Genomic DNA, 19,041 nt, shown 5'->3' on the forward strand with positions numbered 1-19,041 from the left:
AAAATATAAGTCTACTAGAATAATAACTAGAATTAGAAATTATTTATTACTTATCTATTATATTTTATCTAATCTTCTTAAAAGCTTACTTCTATTTTAATTACAATATATTAATATATCTAATTTTATACTTATTACGGGCTATAGTATAGTTAATAACTAATATATTAGCTTTCTTTATTTTTTTAATTAATTTCTTCTTAGATATAAATATATCTATTCGCTATCGCGATTTCTTAATATTTTTATTTTTACTAAATTTATTCTTTATTTTTCATTTTAGCTAAAGATCTAATCGTTATTTAATTAATCTATATCGAGACTCTTTAATATCGTTATTATTATTAATATTTAATATCTATTATAATAAATTATTAGACTTAATATCTTCTACTTTAATCGCTATAAAAAGATAAATTAATAAATATATATAAAGAAATTAAAGAGCTTATACGAATATTTATAAATACTAAGCTATACTTAATTTTAATTAATACTTATTTTATTAAAAAGTGTATTAATTCTAGTAAGTATCGAAGTTAGAAATAAAGAGTATATATCGCGTACTATTTTAATTATAGAGTTTAAATTAAAAGAATAATTATTTATATAAAGAAAAGAAAATAAAAACGAAATATACGAAAATTTTAATAAGTTATAATAGTTTTATTTTAATTAAATTAGATAAGAATAATTATTTATTAACTCGCTCTTTTAGATATCTTATCTTTTAATCTATACGAGCTATAATAATAATTATAAATATTATAAAAGTAGATAAGATCGTATTAGATAATAGCGCTTAATAAATATAATTCGCTTAAACTTAAATCTTTAAAATTAAAGAGAAAGCGTATTATTTATTAATACTTAAATTAAGTTAGATAATATAAAGTAATCTAAATATTTAGTATACGCGATAGATATCTAAGCTTTCCCTTCTTTCTAAGACTTTCTTTTTTATATTAACTCTTCTTATTATAAAATTATCTTTTTTATATATTAGACTTTTATTTAAGTAATCTAATATTATTATAATAATATCTAAAGTATAATATAGATATTAAATTATATATTTATTCTTTATTTATTAATAACTTTAAGTTAATATATAGATAGACCACGTAAAGAGCTTAATTTATATATATTTAATTTATTATTAATAGCTTCTTAAAAAAGCTAATATTATTTTAGACTACGCGAGGTAATAATCTATTTAAAAGTATTATAATAAAGCGTTTATTAGATATCGCCGCTACTTTAATAGATACCGCCGCCGCTTTAATAAATATTACCGCCACTTTAATAGATATCGCCTTTACTTTAATAATATTAAAGTATTAATAAAAACTAGATAATATATTCTTCTAGCTATTATTATTCTTATTATATATTATTAACGCGAGCTATAGCTTAAGCTTTACGCGAGATTTATCGCTATTAAATTTTAATTAATCTTATAATTTTAAAGCTTCTCTTTTAACGCGTAGTTCGTAAGATTTTATATTATATATATATTATATTATTCGACTATCGTTTTTAAAGTTTCGCTTTTAAAAGATAACTCTATATTCTTATAATAAATAAGATACTAAATAGAATAATTAATAGAATCTAATTTTTTATTTATTAGCTAATAATAAGTCTTATAACTTATATATCTAATTATATTTAAGATTATAATTATAATTATCTTTATAATTAAAATTAATATAAGTTAAGACTTTCTATTAATATATAACTTTTTTTAAAAGATTTATATAAGCGTAATTAAAGATTAATATTTTTCTTTTAAGCGTTAAACGCTTAGCGAGAAGTACTAGAAGATTTATATCTAGATATTTATTAACTATATATTAGAATTTACTTACTTTAAATTCTAGATATAAATATTTTTACTTCTAAATAAGATAAAGAAGCTATAGATTTAAAATCGAATATTACTAAAAGTCGCCTACTATTTTCTATTATATTTTAACTATTTACGATTATTAATATACTCGTTAATAAAAAAGATATACTATTGCTATACGAATTTGATCGCGATATTAATAATAACTATAGAAACTAAAGCTATCGGATATAGGGATATCCGTTAATAAAAAAGACGTACTATTACTATACGAATTTGATCGCGATATTAATAGTAATTATAGAAACTAAAGCTATCGAATATAAGAATACCCGCTAATAAAAAAGGCGTGCTATTACTATGCGAATTTAATTACGATATTAATAATAACTATAGAAATTAAAGCTATCGAACGTAGGGATACTTACTAATAAGAAAGACGTATTATTGCTATATAAATTTAGTCGCGATATTAATAGTAACTATAGAAACTAAAGTTATTAGATATAAAGATACCTACTAATAAAAAAGGCGTACTATTATTATATAAATTTAATCGCGATATTAGTAATAACTATAAAAACTAAAGCTATTAAATATAGAGATACCCGCTAATAAGAAAAGCGTATTATTACTATACGAATTTAGTCGTAATATTAATAATAACTATAGAAATTAAAGCTATCGAATATAGAGATATAATCTTTAATTTAGTATAGATTTTAAAATGAGAAGCCTCTTTTACTAAAGTAGTGGCATTTTTATAGATATATATCTATATTTAAATCGATTTAAGAAGTTTTATTCTATAAATATAAAATATATAAAGTTATTAGATTAAGTATAATAGCTAAATATTATTAATTAAGCGTAATAGATAAAAAGATAATTAGAATATCTTATTCTTAACTTAAAATAGTTTTCCTTTTATTTATTATATATTTTCTTTTTATAAAAATTACGTCTAGATTTTAATAATACTATATTATTATTTATAAGCTTATATCTTATCGTAATTATTTAAAAAACTATATATCTTTCGATTATAAAGTAATTCTTTTTATATAAAATATATATAATTAAGCCGCTAGATATTAGTTAATAATTTTCTTTATTTATAATTATTAAAGAGTAAGTTATATTATTAAAATTACTCGCTAATTTTATCTTTATAACTTCTTAAAATATATCTAATATAGAGAATTAAATTCGAAGCGAATTAATTAAATTTAAAGTTATATAAATTAAGATCTTCTTTATTACTTAAGCGAATACGATTTAAAAAATAATTAAATTCGTTAATTTTTATAATCCGCGGATTTTCTTTAATATATAAGCTTTAAAGTCTAATTAGTAATAATATAATTAATATATATAATTAACTTACTACTTAATTTAGATATATATAATCGATATAATTACGCACTTTTCTTATTTATAGCTATACTTTTTAAACTTCGCGTATAATCTTCTAATTTTTACCTTCGCGAAGTCTTATTTTTACTTCACTTCGATAATTTAAATAAGTCTAAATTAGTAATTAATAAATTATTAAGAATTTTCTAAACTTTCGTAATTATCGAGTTAATAACTTTAATAGATAATAATATTATATATTAATAAATTATATTTAATATTATAATTAGTTATTATATTAAGAGATATAGCGCTATTAGATATATACTTACTTTATAAAAATAATACTATTAATCTAATTTAACTATAGAATATAAAAAAAATAATTTTATTTTCTTTAGACATAGATAATATTATAATAAATAAGTATATTATAATATAAATACTATAATAATAAAAAGAATTTTTAAAAAAGAAGAGGATAGATTAGAAAAGAATAATATTAAGTATTTATTATCGAGCTAACTAATATTATATAACTAAAATCTTATTAAAATAAAATACTATTTAAAGATAGATTAAGTTTAAATATTAATTAGAAAGCTAATTAGAAAAAGGGGTTAACTTCTTTTTTATTAATACGTATCGTAGAGCTATATATAAGCGCTTCTTTTTATATTTTAAATATACTTTAGATATTTATAGCTATATATATATACCCTCTTCGTATTTCGTATATATTTCATATATTTCGATATTCTTTATATACGCGATATATTTACTAAAGATAATCTTATTAATTTAATTAATTTCTATTTAATCTTATATTTATTAGTTATAAGAAAAGCTCTTTATTTTAATATTATAACTTTATTAATTTATTATTCTTAAATATCAGATCGCGTATAGCTTATAATTAATTTACTTACTCTCTTCTCTTCTTCTATTCTAAAGATAGAAGAAGATATTATTTCTTTTTCGCCTTCGTTTATAACGAACTAATTATTATTTTTACAAAACTAAAAATATCGATTTAAAGACGATATTATCTAATTAAAAACGAAGAATATAATACTCTAATATTTTAACGTCTAAGTAAAAGATATTATAATATTACTTAAATAGAAGAAAATTATATTAATAAGAAAGATATTAATATTTAAAAATAGTCTTAACGCGATAGAAGATTTAATCTCTATATATAGAAGATTTAAATAATAATTAATTTAGCTAATTAAATTATTAAAGCGTTTAAGCTAAATTCTAATTCTATATTAATATTTAATAAAATTTATTTAATAATTTTAAGATATTAATATACGCTTTTATTAATATAGCTAGCGATTAGAATATTAATTAAAAAAATATAATCTTTAATTCTAATATTTAAAATAATATAATAATAAATAAAGAATATTAAAGCGAATTAAGTATATATTATATTAAGTAGAAAAGCGTTAATAGCTAGACTAATTAGAGTTTTAAATTAATTAAATTAAATATTAATTCTATATTAGCGTTATTATATATTTTTAAATATATAATTACTAATTATAACGTTAATTAGAAAGAGTTAATCTTTAATTTAAAATATTAGAAATAATATAATAATATATTATTAAAGCGATATAAGTTATTAAAACAATATAAGTTTCTATTATAGCGAGAAGATAGAATTTATATATTAAATATTAATTCTATTTTATTTCTAATATATTATTTATTTACGTATTTCTTTTAATTTCTTTTTAAATATCTTAATTTTAAGATATTAATTAAATCTTTATTTAGCGTAAGCTTAGCTTTCTTAATCGATAATACTTAATATAAGATATCGATAAGTATATTTTAATATAAAGATAGTAATAAATCTTACTTTCTTTTTAATATTAATAATAAAAAATAATAAATATAGTAATAAATAAAGATAGTATAAATTATATAGAATTAGTTTAAATCTAATAGCGATTATTAATCTATCTATTAAGACTTAGAAATTAGAAAATTCTAGAAATAAATATAATTTAACGAATATACGCTTATCGATTTTAGAGAGCTATATATTATTTATTATTATTACGATAAGATTCTAATTTATTTATTTATAGATTACGAAATAAGTAATATAATAGTATATATTAAGTTTAAGAAATATATTAAGAAATCTAATTTAAGTAGTTTATAATAAATAAACTTAATTAATAATTATAAAAATTAGATATATTTCTAAGCTAGACGATATAGATTATTAATAAATAAAACGATAAATAGAATATCTAGCTTACTATTTACTCTAGAAAAAATAATATTAAGATTTTCTTATAATACTAAGAGATCGAAAGCTTATACGCGAAGATTTCTCGAAATAATTTTATCGCTAAATCGTAAATATTAATATTCTATTTATAATTACTAATAATTCTAAAATATTATAACTTTTACGCTATCTCGACTTTAATATATAATTAAAGTTAATATCTATTATAAAGAATCGATTAATAAGAAAAGCTATAAAGCTAGAGATAAAATTATTAAAGAATTTATTAGTCGATAATACTAAAGTCTCTCTAGCTCTAAATTATTAATTATCTTATAACTATTAATTATTTATAATAATTTTAATCTTTTTTATTAATATTAACTAGTAATAATATAAGATTCTTATAGATTTTAAATATATCGAAGATAAATATATTAGCTAGAAACTTATAAGTATTATTAATTTAATTCTTATAAAATATAAGATTTAATCTTATATACTTAAATTTATAACTAATAACGTTAGTAATAATAGTATACTCTTCAATAATTTAATTATTTATCTTTTTATTTCCGTAATAGATAACTCACTTAATATTAGAGAATTTAAATTCTTAAATTATTTATAATATATTTTCTATATAATATATATTATTTAATTAATCTTAAAAGAACTCTTAGATAATATTAGAATTATTTTAATAAATAATTTTTTTTAGAGAAGCTAAGATAATAAAGAAGATAAAAATTAAATTTGAATAAGTATAATTAATTTATCGATAATCTTAATAAAGATATAATATTTCTTATTATTATTCTAATTATTATATTATTAATTATATTAAAGTTCGAAAAATTATTATATATATTAATGCTAGCGGCTAGCGTAAAGAAATTTTTTTATATTATAAATTAAATAACTTTAAGATAAGAATATTTTAATATTAGATAAATATTAATTTTCTAAAAAGAAGTAATATTATTAGAGACGCTCTTTTAAGCTCTTTTAGAATATTAAAACTCGCTAAGATTTAACTTATTAGATATTAATTCGCGCTCTACTTCTTTATATTAATATTATATACTTTTTAAAAAATAGATTAATTATCTACTTAAAATTAAATAATAAAAAATAATTATAAATAGAAATTATAGTTTAGACGTTTAAATAATTTTTAATTAATTTCTAATAGATTTAATATTTAATTTAGCTTATTAGATCTTTTTATAAATTTATAAAATTAATAAATAGAGAAAAGAAGATTATAATTTACTATATCTTTAATATTTATAATTATCTATTTAACTATATAGATAAAAAGCTTAGAAAATTAAGAAGAAAGAGAGTTTCTTAAAAAAAAGAACTTCTTAAAGCTCTTAAGATAACTCGCGAGAAATTAATTATCTATTATAATTAAACTTAATTAGATTTAAATTATTTATATAAATAAGTTATATTTTTATATTTAAGTTATAATAATATAAAGTTAAAAGAATTAAATTAAAAGATTAATACTAAAAAGAAATTATAGATAAAGATCTACTAGAAAGCGCTTAAAAGGATATTTTAAAATTATTAAAATATTAATATAAGTAATTAATTGCAAAGAGCTAAACGAATAAGTCGATCAAATAAGAATACGCTCGATTAAGCGATAAAATCTAAGATTAAGAATTTAGATAATAAGAATAAATATAATTAGCTTTAATAGTATAGATAAAATAATAAGTCTTTTAATTATTATTCTAGTTATAATCTTATTTTTAATCTTTATAAAGCTTCTTTTAATAATCTAGCGAACCTTTTAATTCTAAAGTAATAGAAGAAATTAAAGCTTAAATACGCTATAGTTACTTAAATAGCTTATAATATTCTTTATTCTCTCGCGAGAGCTATTACGTATAAGTGATACTTTTTAATAACTAAAAGATATTATAGTACTTAAAAGTATTATTCACTAACGACATTTTATATTTTAATAATAATTCTTTATATAAAGTATTAAGAAAACGAGTTTAAATAGATTAAACTTGATCTTGAAGGAGATCTTAATATATCGAATTAGATTAAAAGAGCTAATAGTACTTTATATAAAAATTTAATTAATAATTATAATAATTATATTAATAAAGATAACGAGCTTATAAAAAGTACTTCGATAAGTTTAATATTTATAAGTTTATTAAGATATATCGCTAATACTCTATAATATATAGAGAGATAATTAACGAGTTTATAATTAGAGAAAATTAGTAATAATAGATTTAATCTCGATTAAGAGATCTAAGATAACTCGAAAAGCGAATCTATTTATAAATAATTAATAAGTTTAATTAGATAAAGATAAACTTAAGATACTTAAAAGAATCGCGATAAAGTAGAATAGAAGAGTGGCGGAGAATTCGAGAGAAGAATAAATATAAAGTCTATTAAGCTTATTTAACGCGTTAAGATAAATATATAAATAGAGATAATTATAGAATTTTATTCTTATAATATTTAAAGATTTAAAATTTAGAATATTCTTTTATATTATAATTTTAAGAAGAAGAATAGAGACGCTTATAGTTCTAATTATTATTCTAATTATTACTATTAATAAGAAGATAAATAGCTATATTAGATTACTCTTTATATTCCCTCTCTCTTAATAAAGAAGAATAAATATATTCTATATATCTTAGTCGAATTATTCTATAAATATAGAAATTTCAATCGAGATATTTTATATATATACTATTTTATAATATAATATTATAGATATATTATACCGTAGAATATCCCGTTAAGATCTCAAATCCATATTAGAAAAATGGAATGGTATTCGACTCTATCTATACCATACCCGGATACGATATAATATCACTTGATATGGAATATTCCATGAAATATACCATACCTTTCCGGCCAGTAGGTTTAAGATTTCTCTCGAAAGTCTTTTAAGAAAGCGAGTCTTCTATAATTATTTTCGTAAATACGAATATTAAGCCTCGTTTTCGAAATCTAACTATTATAAATTATATCTACGCTTTTTAATTTCTAACTTTAGATTTAAGCGATTTAACTAGATTTCTTATAGAGATAATATTCTCGAGATCTTATAGGGGTAATAAAATATAATAAAACGAGGTATAATGAAATAAGGTGTAATGAGATAGAGTATAGGCTATAAAGTAGTATTACGTTAAAGTATAAAATACGACTTAGTTATTAGTAATAAGATTAAGAAGATCTTCTAATTTAGAAATATTCTAAGCGAAAATTCTTCTAATTTTTAAAAATACTCCTAGAATCTCTATAAAATACGATATTATTTTATACTATAGCTACTTATACCCTAAGCCTTATTAATACGAGTCGAAATATTCCCCGCCTATAATTTTGCTAAGACTCTTCAGATATGATTAGTAAAACCCCTCTATCGACCTTATAGTAAGAGATAAAGTCTTGGCGCTTACTAAGCGGACGTCAGAATTTCTTAAGTTCGTTGTCTCAGTCCCTTAGAACGTGCTAAGATCGCTAAGCCCCTTCGAATTAACGCCTTCTACTTACTACGAAATCTAAAGAAAGCACGTCTGAGGGCAAATCTTAATCTTACGCGCAGATCCGGCTTATTTTTAATAAAATATAAGAAATCCCGTATAATTCCGTATTTTGAGCTTGAATACGAATTTTAACTACGTATTTTGAATGTATTAAAATACGTCAATAAATCAACGCGTGTCGCCGAGTATTTGCAACACACACACACACACACACACACACACACACACATGCGCGTACGCACATATCAATAATAAGTAAGTAACTACAGAGGTCTGCATCGAAAGTCCTGCACCCGCACTAGTGTAACTCTAATCCTACTTTCGAAAAGCGGCCCTATAGAGGGGAAGCCTAGAAATATCTTCTCACAGCGCATGGATGGGACTTTAGGTATTTCTCTTGACTTGATAGGGGTATTAAGCCCCGAAACCTGGCTAAAGCTAGGTGCGATTCCGAAGAACTCTAAACGCATTATCTAGATAACCCTTTAGGTGGGGCGTTATCCGAAGTCTAAGCGCAAGAGTCTTGGCGGGTGCAGGACTTTCGGTGCAGACCTCTGTAATTCTTCTTTATTCTTCTTCATTCTTTTCTATATTTCTCTATTCTTCTTCATTCTTCTCCATTTCTTTTAAAAAAACTTACGCGTGCATTCTTATCTTTGACATTCTTGGCATTCTTAACATTTTGAAGCCAAATCAGTCTCAAATGCCAGCGCACCACAATTCACTTGTTTATTTACGTCAAATACGTGCTCCGAAGACTTATACATACGTACGGATCTTCCGACAAAAGAAATCTCGAGCCAGTCGATTGTTGTTGTTGTTGCGTAATACTTAAAATTCGATATCGGTTCTAACAATTTTTTGAATGCTCATATCAACGTCGCTGGATTCTCGAGGGATAATCTTAAAAAATAGCGTATTCGATAGAGAAGATATGAAATAATTAGCCCATATCGAGAAATAGATTATTTTAATAGAAATTTGAATCGCAATCGTGCCTTAGAGATGATTGTTCATGAAAAAAAAACATAAGCTCAAAATTTATATAGGACGTACGCCAAAATAGTGCGGATCTAACAAGATTACGGGGTTTTGCACTCAGACCTACCGCCTTTAAGCTGCGAAGTTAGCAGGCTAACCCGAAGGGGCTTAGTAAGCGAAGCTAACCCGAAGGGGAATAAGGCAATGGCAGGTCTGAGGGACTGAGGCAATCAAGTTCGGGATTACAAGAAATCATATCTGTAGTGGTTCTGGTTGCCTTGAGAGATCTCTAAGTCCTCGAATACCGACTTGTAGTCATCTATGCCGGCTAATAGGTCGGTGAACTCATAGACGCTCCATCCATTGCCAGAACCTTCAGGGGTGCCTTCGGAACCCTAGACCATCCTGAAGTCAGCGCATATTCCTCCCGCGCGATTCTTGAACCACGACACCAATCGCGAGGCAGGATTTCCAGAGGTTAGTTTCTTGGGAAAAGAGCTTGCAAATGGAAACTAAAGAGGTCGTTTGCGGAACTTTCTTAAAAGTAGGCGTACCTGCATATCGGACAAGCTAAGGTACGGGGATTCCGTTCTGGATCCATTGAGTCTCCCCAGTTGAATGAGGCCATGCGCTTTGGCGGCGTCCCTAGAGATTTTAGTAGGTCATTGGCTAGATCCTTAATCAAGACCGGATCTGAAGTCAAGAAACGTAGAAGTGTATGTTGTTGCTACTAAGTCATTCGGGAGACGGACAAAGGCTTGGGGGAGCTCACCAGGTAAGAGTCATATCGTCCCTCTTCACACAGGAGAACGGCGACAGAGGGTTGCCATTAGGGTAGCTTCGTTGCGGGGCAGCTTTGTTCCCAAACGGAACTGCAATCTTGGTGATGAAAACTTCCACTTCAGGCTTGACCAAGGCCGCTGGGACAGCAGCTTTGCTACCGGACGCAGCTTAATTACTGATGGAGACATCACTGTTCGTGAAATCACCCACGAGGAGTAGAAAGAGGCATGCTGCTCCGGCAGCAAATATTGAGAGACGTCCCAAAGTGAGACGCGCCATTGTAGCTTGTGTGGTATATGCAGGTTGGAGGATCAGTGCAGATTGATCAGGACACAAAGACTATATTGTGCTAATAGATAGCAAAGGCCGAGAACTAGGAAAGAGGGAGGAGGAGCATCATGCGGGAGCTACTAAACAGTCTTCACCAACCCTCAAAGAGTAACCTACAATCCTTGCAACGACAAAGCCATCTAGGACGACACAAAGGCCTTTGACGGTAATGAGATTAAGTATCCCGTGTCAGAAGGCCCATTCAATGGTGGCGGCTTGACCGGCTGCGTGTACAGTCAGCTTTCATCTACGGATGTTGGGAGCATGGCGTGCGGCGGAGTGGTTGGGACTTGCGTGAAGGATACGAGCGGGAGACAAAGCTGTGATGGAAGAGACGATACATGGGCGCCTGTGTCGATCTGCACCTTCACATAAGGGCTCGGTAAGCGGATATGATTCGGTGGTGTCTTCAGAGCTTCTATTCTTGAGGTATGTTTTTTTAGATACTTAAATATTTATAGACAAGCAAGAGCCTTGATTAGAGATCCAAGACGTCGGATCTTGCTCCTGCACATAAGGATCAGGCAATCCAATTTCGTGCAATGAGGGGATCGAGTGCTAGCACCCTGACTCAACCAGTGCAATTCCAGCAGGATTGACCGTCTTTTATATGCACTACTACGTGTTTTATCTACACGTGACGAGCTCGATAAGGCTCTTGGCGAGCTCGCAGGAAAGGCAACTCGGTGCGAGTTGGCCCGAAGATTGAGACACGGTAGTAGTTGAATGGTTATACCTAGGTAGGTAGGTAGGTAGGTGGAACGACCATGTAGGAAGAACATAAGGAATCAATAATTAATATGCAGGTAGGCATCGACCGCTTCATGTACATGAAATCGCCTGGAAAACTCCCCCTGATATCACCTCATTTGGGAGGCAAAAGATTAATATTCGGGTCGAACCGTAGGTCAGAACTCGCCGAAGCGAAATTATTACCAACTTCCAGCAAGCATTACACTAGTCAACTTATGGGTAGTCCGTCGTCGCTACCCTATCATATGCAGGAACCGGATTATCAACGAGACAGGATGAGTGTTGGAATTCAGCATCTCAGGCCTATTGTGCTTGGCAACAACTATAAGTAGCACACAAACTCCATAGAAAAACAACAAGCCGTCATCAAATTCATCAATGAGCGTGCATACTGGTGCATAGAGCCGATAGCCGAGCCTCCCTTCTTATCAATGCGGTCTTTCTGATTATGTACCTATCTGAGCAAGGGGTAAACAAATATCTAGGTAGGTAGCTGTTCGCCTCGAGTTCTCTGTCCCAAAGTCGTGTTGGATTCAACATCCTCTAAGGCAAATACTAAAGATTCCACCCATCATGTGGGAATGTGACACATGCACCCGTACTTTCAACAGCCTGAAGGCATCCGAGCAGCATATGAACGCCCGTGGTCACTGGGAACATTACTGTACGCCATGCCGGCGGATGTTCGATAACGGGAACAATCTCCGCATGGTATTCCTTCCCTTATCCCTCTATTCTCTATCCTGTCTATATATCATCCTAGCTGACAAAAAGTCCTCCCAGCACCTCAATTCCCGCACCCATCGCGGCGCCAATGTCTCATGTCCCTTCTGCCAGCGAGCCTTCACTTCCGCTAGTGGCGTCTCACATCACCTCGAAGCCGGCTCTTGCCCAAACGCACGCTGCGTCAACCGTGAGAGTATCTTCCACACCCTGCGACAGCGCGATCGAAACGGCATCATTACGAACAACCTCTTGGAATGGCACGGAGAGACCTGGACTACTGAAAACGCCTGGAACGGCCACGCATACCAGTGCTACCTTTGCCGCCGCGGATTCACTGCTACGGGCGACCTCGATCGTCATCTGAAGAGCCCTGCGCATATGCAAGAGATATACCATTGTCCGAATAAGGTGCGATGCGGGTCGCAGTTCAAGACCTTGGCTGGCATGTTCAATCACTTGGAGAGTGAGAGTTGCGGATTCATCAAGTTCAGTGGCGTGCAGAGCAACGTAGGAGGCATTTTAGCGGGGAATCAGAGGATGATTGGCTTTTCCTAGAGCTTGTTTGAAGAGTGATGAGGGAAGACTAACATTTTTGCAAGCATCTCGTTTGACAGTCGAAAGATGCGACCAAACTGGCTGTTGGAAATATTGAACGGGAAGCGGAAAGGGAGGTTATCCTATTTCGTCTTAAGACCAAAGGGGAGACTGCAAGATTGAAGGATAATACCAATGTGAAGGAGAAAGGGAGTGGATTCAAAGCTGGATTATCAACATGATGCCACAACAGACGAAGCAGACGAAGAAGGGAGTCCATTCGCAGCGGCTGGGTGGACACCTGAAATGGAGGCTCCAATGTATAACATTTGGACTGATACATCTTTCGATACTCCAGCCTGAGTCCAGCGCCTTAGACCGCTGTGCCAACCTTGCATTTTTGTTGGTGGGCTCCTATATAGTCACTATAAGGGCCCCTTCGGTAACCACATATTTTCAAAATATGCCCACATATTTTCAACTTTGGTTTTCAAACAGGGGTAAGATACCATGCCAAGAGTACTAGTACACCCCGTAATCGCTCGTAACACTTTCCTCGAGAATCTCTTCAAGGACCGTTGAACCCCATAAAAGACAGTAGCATCACCACCGATTAATACTATTCGAAAGAGTATAATTAATAGAAATAAGTCTTCTTATTCACTCAGACGAAAAGCGCAAAATTTAAATCGCTATTACGTTAAGATTTCTAATTTTCATAGATTATCTATCCAGATATCGCCTTTTCCAGACTCAAATTATGGGTTGACCCATAATTTGGATATTTTCAAATATTTGGCCCTTAGGGCTGAAATCTCAATTGTCATAACGAAAAGTCAAATGTCATATTTTGAAAATATGTGGTTACCGAAGGGGCCCTAAGTAGGACATTCGAGCAATTGGGCAATACTCGGAACGCGGACACAGGGCACTCCGTGTCCAGCGGTACTGGCTTGAGACTATTACCGCGAGGACTTCGTGATAACAGACGATTACAGGTGACAATGGTATAGAGGGGTCGTCGACACAATATATAGACCTGGATTACCAAGCTCTTCTAACTTAATCGCAAGATAGTCGACAAGCCGTCATACCTACAAGGAAAGGGGCTTTCATATGGGCACGACATCCCGAGCGTCGACCTCGACCTCGTTGCACGTCGACGCGCTTCAGTCGCATCACCCTTCAATTGCCGGCTCGATGTGTCCGCACTGACTCTCATTGCTGTTGGTCCTTGCAAGAGGGAGGTATTTTAGAGCAAATGTCTTCCACAAAATCCAGCCAGCCACCGGCAGCGCCAGGATCCCAATCCCTTGGATGCGCCCACTCTCCCAGCGGCCCATATGAACAAGAAAAGGCCACAGACGACAATCTCTCTCTCGAAATATCGCCCAACTTATCTCCGCCATCGTTCCAGTACAATGCCTCCCTCCACCCTCTCGATACCACGTCCCCATCACCTCCAACAGTAACATCGCCCCACGTCGCGACTCCGCAGAGTGCAGGCCTACGACTACAAACGGAGCACCTGAGTGAGAGGAAGCGCGAAGAGTCAGCGTCCTCCGTGAGCAGCAATCCTATCTCCGAGACCTCACAAACCGTCTTCAATGCTGGTCTACCTGTCCGCAGTTCTAGCATTCGATCCGCCTTCTCCTCGAGGCACAGGGCCGATTCGCTCACACCTAGCTCTGCGCTATCGTCGCCAGGGGTGGGGCCACTGGCCGATATGACTCCATTGCCTTCGCCCATTTCGGGATGGGGATCTCCAGGCTATGGGAGAAGGTCAATAGACGAGGAAATGGGCGACGCTACACCGATTGCAATAACGGCCGAAGAAGACGGTGAAGTATTTTCAGAGCCTATGGACTTTCCGCGAGCGTCGTCTAAAAAGCGAAAGATACCTCTCGTGGCAAGAGACATGACCAGTGAACAAGCGCAGATCTACAATGCGAATGCAGCCGCCTATGTGAAGAATCGAAGCGTCAGCGAGTATGTGCCGGAGGGAATGCAGATACCGAGGTCTCGGAATATCGTTGTATCAACTTCTGGTGGTCCACCCCTCACTACCTCACTCTCTCCCCTCGACGATCACATGCACCGCGAGCAATATCTGGCAATCCAACGAGGCCTGGCCATATCTATACCGAAACCGCCAACCCCACCGGACAGTAACCGGGGAGCCGACAGTGCTGATCATGAAATTCCACCATCAAGTCCAAAACTATCCCAAGGTCCACTGCCACTACTGTACGAGGCTTATATGGTTCGTGGAGGCAAGTTGAGAAGGTGGAGAGGACTGCGCCAGCTTGGGAAGGGAACTTTTAGCACAGTGATGCTTGCCACTAGCGAGGGCATGAATAAGTCAACCACGTTGGAGGAAAACCAAGTCAGACCCAAGTCTTTAGTAGCTGTCAAAATCTGTGAGCAAGGGCCAGCCGGAGGTGCAGATGAGAAAAAGATGAAGATCTCGATTAAACGTGAATTGGAAATCATGAAGTCAATACATCATCCATCATTAGTACACCTCAAAGCCGTCAAAATGTGTGAACAGCAAACCTTCCTCATCCTCGGTTTCTGCGCCGGTGGAGATCTTTTTGAATTGGCAAGCCTGAAGCTAGAAATCCTGATGCCGAGCCTAATCCGCCGTATGTTCTCGGAATTGGTTGCGGCTGTGCGGTATCTGCATTTGCAATATATTGTACACCGCGACATCAAGCTCGAAAGTATATATCCAAAGCGCACCAAAGAGGTGTATCCGTACGCTAACGCGATCACCTAGACGTCCTTGTCAATATCCCTACCGCCACCCTCACCACCACAACTGACAATTGGCAAACCTACCCGGCCCCAATCGTCACCCTCACTGACCTCGGCCTAGGCCGATGGATCCCGCGCCCCCCAGAATCACCTCTCCTCGACACCCGATGCGGCAGCGAAGACTACGCCGCTCCCGAAGTGTTAATCGGTCAAGAATACGATGGCCGTGCTACGGATGCTTGGGCCCTTGGCGTTCTACTGTACGCTATTATGGAAGGAAGGTTACCATTCGATCCTATCCCGGGAGCCAGGAGGAAGAGCCCAACCAGTCACAGGATCGCGAGATGTGAGTGGCAGTGGGTAAGATACGCGGATGCGGAAGGGGAGTGGGATGGGATGAAAGGGAAGGAGCTGGAGGGCGCGAGGGATGTTGTGGAGGGCCTTTTGGCGAGGGCGAGGAGTCGCTGGACTTTGGAGAAGGTGCAGGAGAAGGAGTGGGTCAAGGGTGGGGTGCAGGTTCAAGGGGGCCTGAGGATGGAAGAGGAGGACGAGAGCTACGAGTAGGGCGGGAACTTTTGATGCGTCGTTCGATGATACCATATATGACTTTTACGCCGCTGTACGAGTACCCGCAGGGAGTTTTGGGATATCTTCGAACGGGATTTTTGGGGCGAGAGCTTCTATACTGCTTGATTTGGGATAGATCTAGTGACGTTCCATCTTTTTCGATGCTCTTTCGGCGTTCACTAATCAAAAAGCCTGATCTTTAAACGGCCCTGTGTTTTGTTATGTTCTGATATAAGGATTTCGATCCCAAAAAGTCTGTAGAAGAACGAAATTTGTGTTGTAAACGGGGTTACTCTATTCAACGATATCGCTATTGATACCGTTTGAGCAAAACATTGCAAAAGCCTTCGACTACGTTCCGAACTCTCAAGAAATGGGTCAAGATCCATCGAGCTGGGCACCAGCGTCATGACAATTTTCCTCCGTGGGCGGCCAGCGCCTTGCAAAACATCTTCATGCATATTTACCACCAGCCATCACTCGAATCCCACTCCGACCACGTATCATCCGAATTCGGCAAATAGAAATCCAAGAATTCATCCAGGCTCGATTCATCACTCGAACACGGCCCCATGAAATACGCCTCGATGCCCTCCTTGAGCTCGGGGCAATACTCCTCAGAACCCATTTCGAAATCCAAGCCTTCGTCCAGCCCCTCCAAACGTCCTAACACCACCATCGAGTCTAGCGTCAGGATCTTGCGCATCTTGTTGAACGCGGAGAACCAGTCTCCTTCCAACAAACCAATGCTGGAGAGGTAGAGGGACTTGAGGGTGCTGGCGTGTCGGGAGCAGAAGGAGACGAGCTCGTCTTCGCTGGTGGCGATCTTTATGAGTTCGACGGTCTTGAGGGAGGGCCAGTGGTGCTCGCCGACTATGTACTCGAGTTGGGTAGGCCAGATGGGTTCGTTAAATTGGAAGCCGATTCGTAGGTGCTCGAGGTTGGGCGCTGCGGTGACGAAATCCCGGAGTCGTCCTGCTTCGAGGTATGAGGCACATGATTCAATCTCGAGCTCTTCAAATGAATAATCATCATCTTTTCCAAGGCCCGTAGTGAATTCGAGTCTCAGATTCTTGACGTTCGACACACTGTTCCTCATGCGGGCAAAAGTCTCGGTGTCTTGCTTGAGGATCCGCCAACTGACTACCCCACAGTGCAGGGCTTCCACTTTCAATCCGGCATGATAGGCTCCAAGCAAAAGGGAACGCATTTGCCGGAGGCCCAAAGGTTCCAACTTGGTGTTTCGCGGGTTGTCAATTTCGTAGCAAGTGCAGAAGGCTGGCTCGAACGTCTTTCTCAGCCTTGAGGTACGAATCCGAGCGCAGCACTGAGTAGACATTGTGAGTTCTTTCACATGGGGGAAATGTTTCATAGCCTCTACTACTTCCTTCTCTTGCACAGCTGCTTCTTCAGAACCCTGTTGAAAGTAGGTGAAGTCGCAGTAATTTTCAAAAGCATGGTCCATCTGCTCTTCGGTATAGTGATGGCGAGGTGCTGCGCTCATTTTGCTAACCTCACGATTGAAGGTCCGCACGCTTCTCTCAGAGGCGTGGGGGCATGGATGGCCCCGCATGTGCAGTTCTTCGACTTGTGCGATGAATTGTGGACCAGCAACGACGTGCTCCCAGCGTTTACGGAGGAGTAAGCCAAGTTTGTCGGCTTCGAAGAAGAAAGAAGTGACATATTTGCTGGCTATCGGGTGCTCAGCAAGTGTCTTGAGCTGTTCGAAGCTGTCTTTTGCGAGAATTAGGTGGACTTCTGGAACCATGTACTGTAGACCAATAGGAGCAGCGAGGCGGGAGACGAGACGGAGGTTGGCGATTTCTGTCGGCTTGAGGTAGACACATATCATGTGTACGAGTTCGGCGGGGAGCTTATTGATGGGAAAGTCGATGGATTTTGGGGCTGATGGTCGAGCAGGTTTGCGGACAGCTTTAGGGCGCCGCAAATCGGTTGCTGCATGTCGTGTATTGTTTTTCGCCATGATTTTGAGTGAAGAGTCTGCCAGGAGATTCGAAGATTGATGTGAGAATATCAAACATAAGTAGTTGTTCCAATGTGGGGGAAGTCCAGCATAATTGGCGCGTCGCGCGCGTATTCGTAGCGGCTTGGCAAGACTGCATAAATGCATGAGGAATACATAATACTGAACGTTGCCCCTACTCACTCAGAACTCAAGCGGGCGTGGTCACTTTAGCGAGTGAGACTATAACACACTTCACTCACTGGACCCACACCTAAGTCGCTCGGCCTGACTTAGGTGGTCCAGCGATGATCAAGAAGATAGGGTTCAAAGGGAAGGGACGCATTTTCCTTCTCTACAAATCTTGCTGTGTAATCAGACTCGCACTCTTCATTTTAAGGTCTTCTCCTTGCTCTATCAAAATACAGATCAGAAATGAAAACTCACATTGATTGACTGTTGCCATTTTCTCTACATCGATCCCTCGTTCATATGAGCTGCAACGTCTCTTCGAATTAGCGTCCTCGGTCGTTCGAAGACTTATCGGGAGATAGGACTAGAGAGGGGGGATATGCATAGGGATATAGAGAAAAATACAATGCACATATCAGAATGGGCTAGACATGGAATTATG

The 19,041-nt window shown here is 34.3% G+C and overlaps 4 protein-coding genes across 4 annotated transcripts; 2 read left to right on the forward strand and 2 right to left on the reverse strand.

Annotated features, from left to right (window-relative positions):
- Positions 1-10,236: 10,236 nt before the first annotated feature.
- Positions 10,237-11,247, reverse strand: HO173_013333 (uncharacterized protein; the record flags this gene model as incomplete). The annotated part of the gene is made up of 4 exons (XM_037315154.1): positions 10,237-10,389; positions 10,549-10,639; positions 10,767-10,931; positions 11,225-11,247. The coding sequence occupies 4 exons, from the start codon at positions 11,245-11,247 to the stop codon at positions 10,237-10,239; spliced, it is 432 nt and encodes a 143-aa protein (XP_037157951.1).
- A 1,186-nt stretch (positions 11,248-12,433) lies between these two features.
- On the forward strand, positions 12,434-13,141 carry HO173_013334 (uncharacterized protein; the record flags this gene model as incomplete). Its single annotated transcript, XM_037315155.1, has 2 exons — positions 12,434-12,571; positions 12,644-13,141. 2 exons carry the CDS (start codon positions 12,434-12,436, stop codon positions 13,139-13,141), a joined length of 636 nt encoding a protein of 211 aa, XP_037157952.1.
- Positions 13,142-14,381: 1,240 nt separating this feature from the next.
- Positions 14,382-16,441, forward strand: HO173_013335 (uncharacterized protein; the record flags this gene model as incomplete). Its single annotated transcript, XM_037315156.1, has 2 exons — positions 14,382-15,843; positions 15,900-16,441. The coding sequence occupies 2 exons, from the start codon at positions 14,382-14,384 to the stop codon at positions 16,439-16,441; spliced, it is 2,004 nt and encodes a 667-aa protein (XP_037157953.1).
- Positions 16,442-16,907: 466 nt separating this feature from the next.
- On the reverse strand, positions 16,908-18,428 carry HO173_013336 (uncharacterized protein; the record flags this gene model as incomplete). The annotated part of the gene is made up of 1 exon (XM_037315157.1): positions 16,908-18,428. The coding sequence occupies one exon, from the start codon at positions 18,426-18,428 to the stop codon at positions 16,908-16,910; it is 1,521 nt and encodes a 506-aa protein (XP_037157954.1).
- Between the last annotated feature and the right edge of the window lie 613 nt (positions 18,429-19,041).

This window comes from Letharia columbiana (genome assembly GCF_014066305.1).
Source record: "Letharia columbiana isolate WasteWater2 chromosome Unknown xpSc0000111_s0, whole genome shotgun sequence".
NCBI classification, from domain to species: Eukaryota; Fungi; Ascomycota; class Lecanoromycetes; order Lecanorales; family Parmeliaceae; genus Letharia; species Letharia columbiana.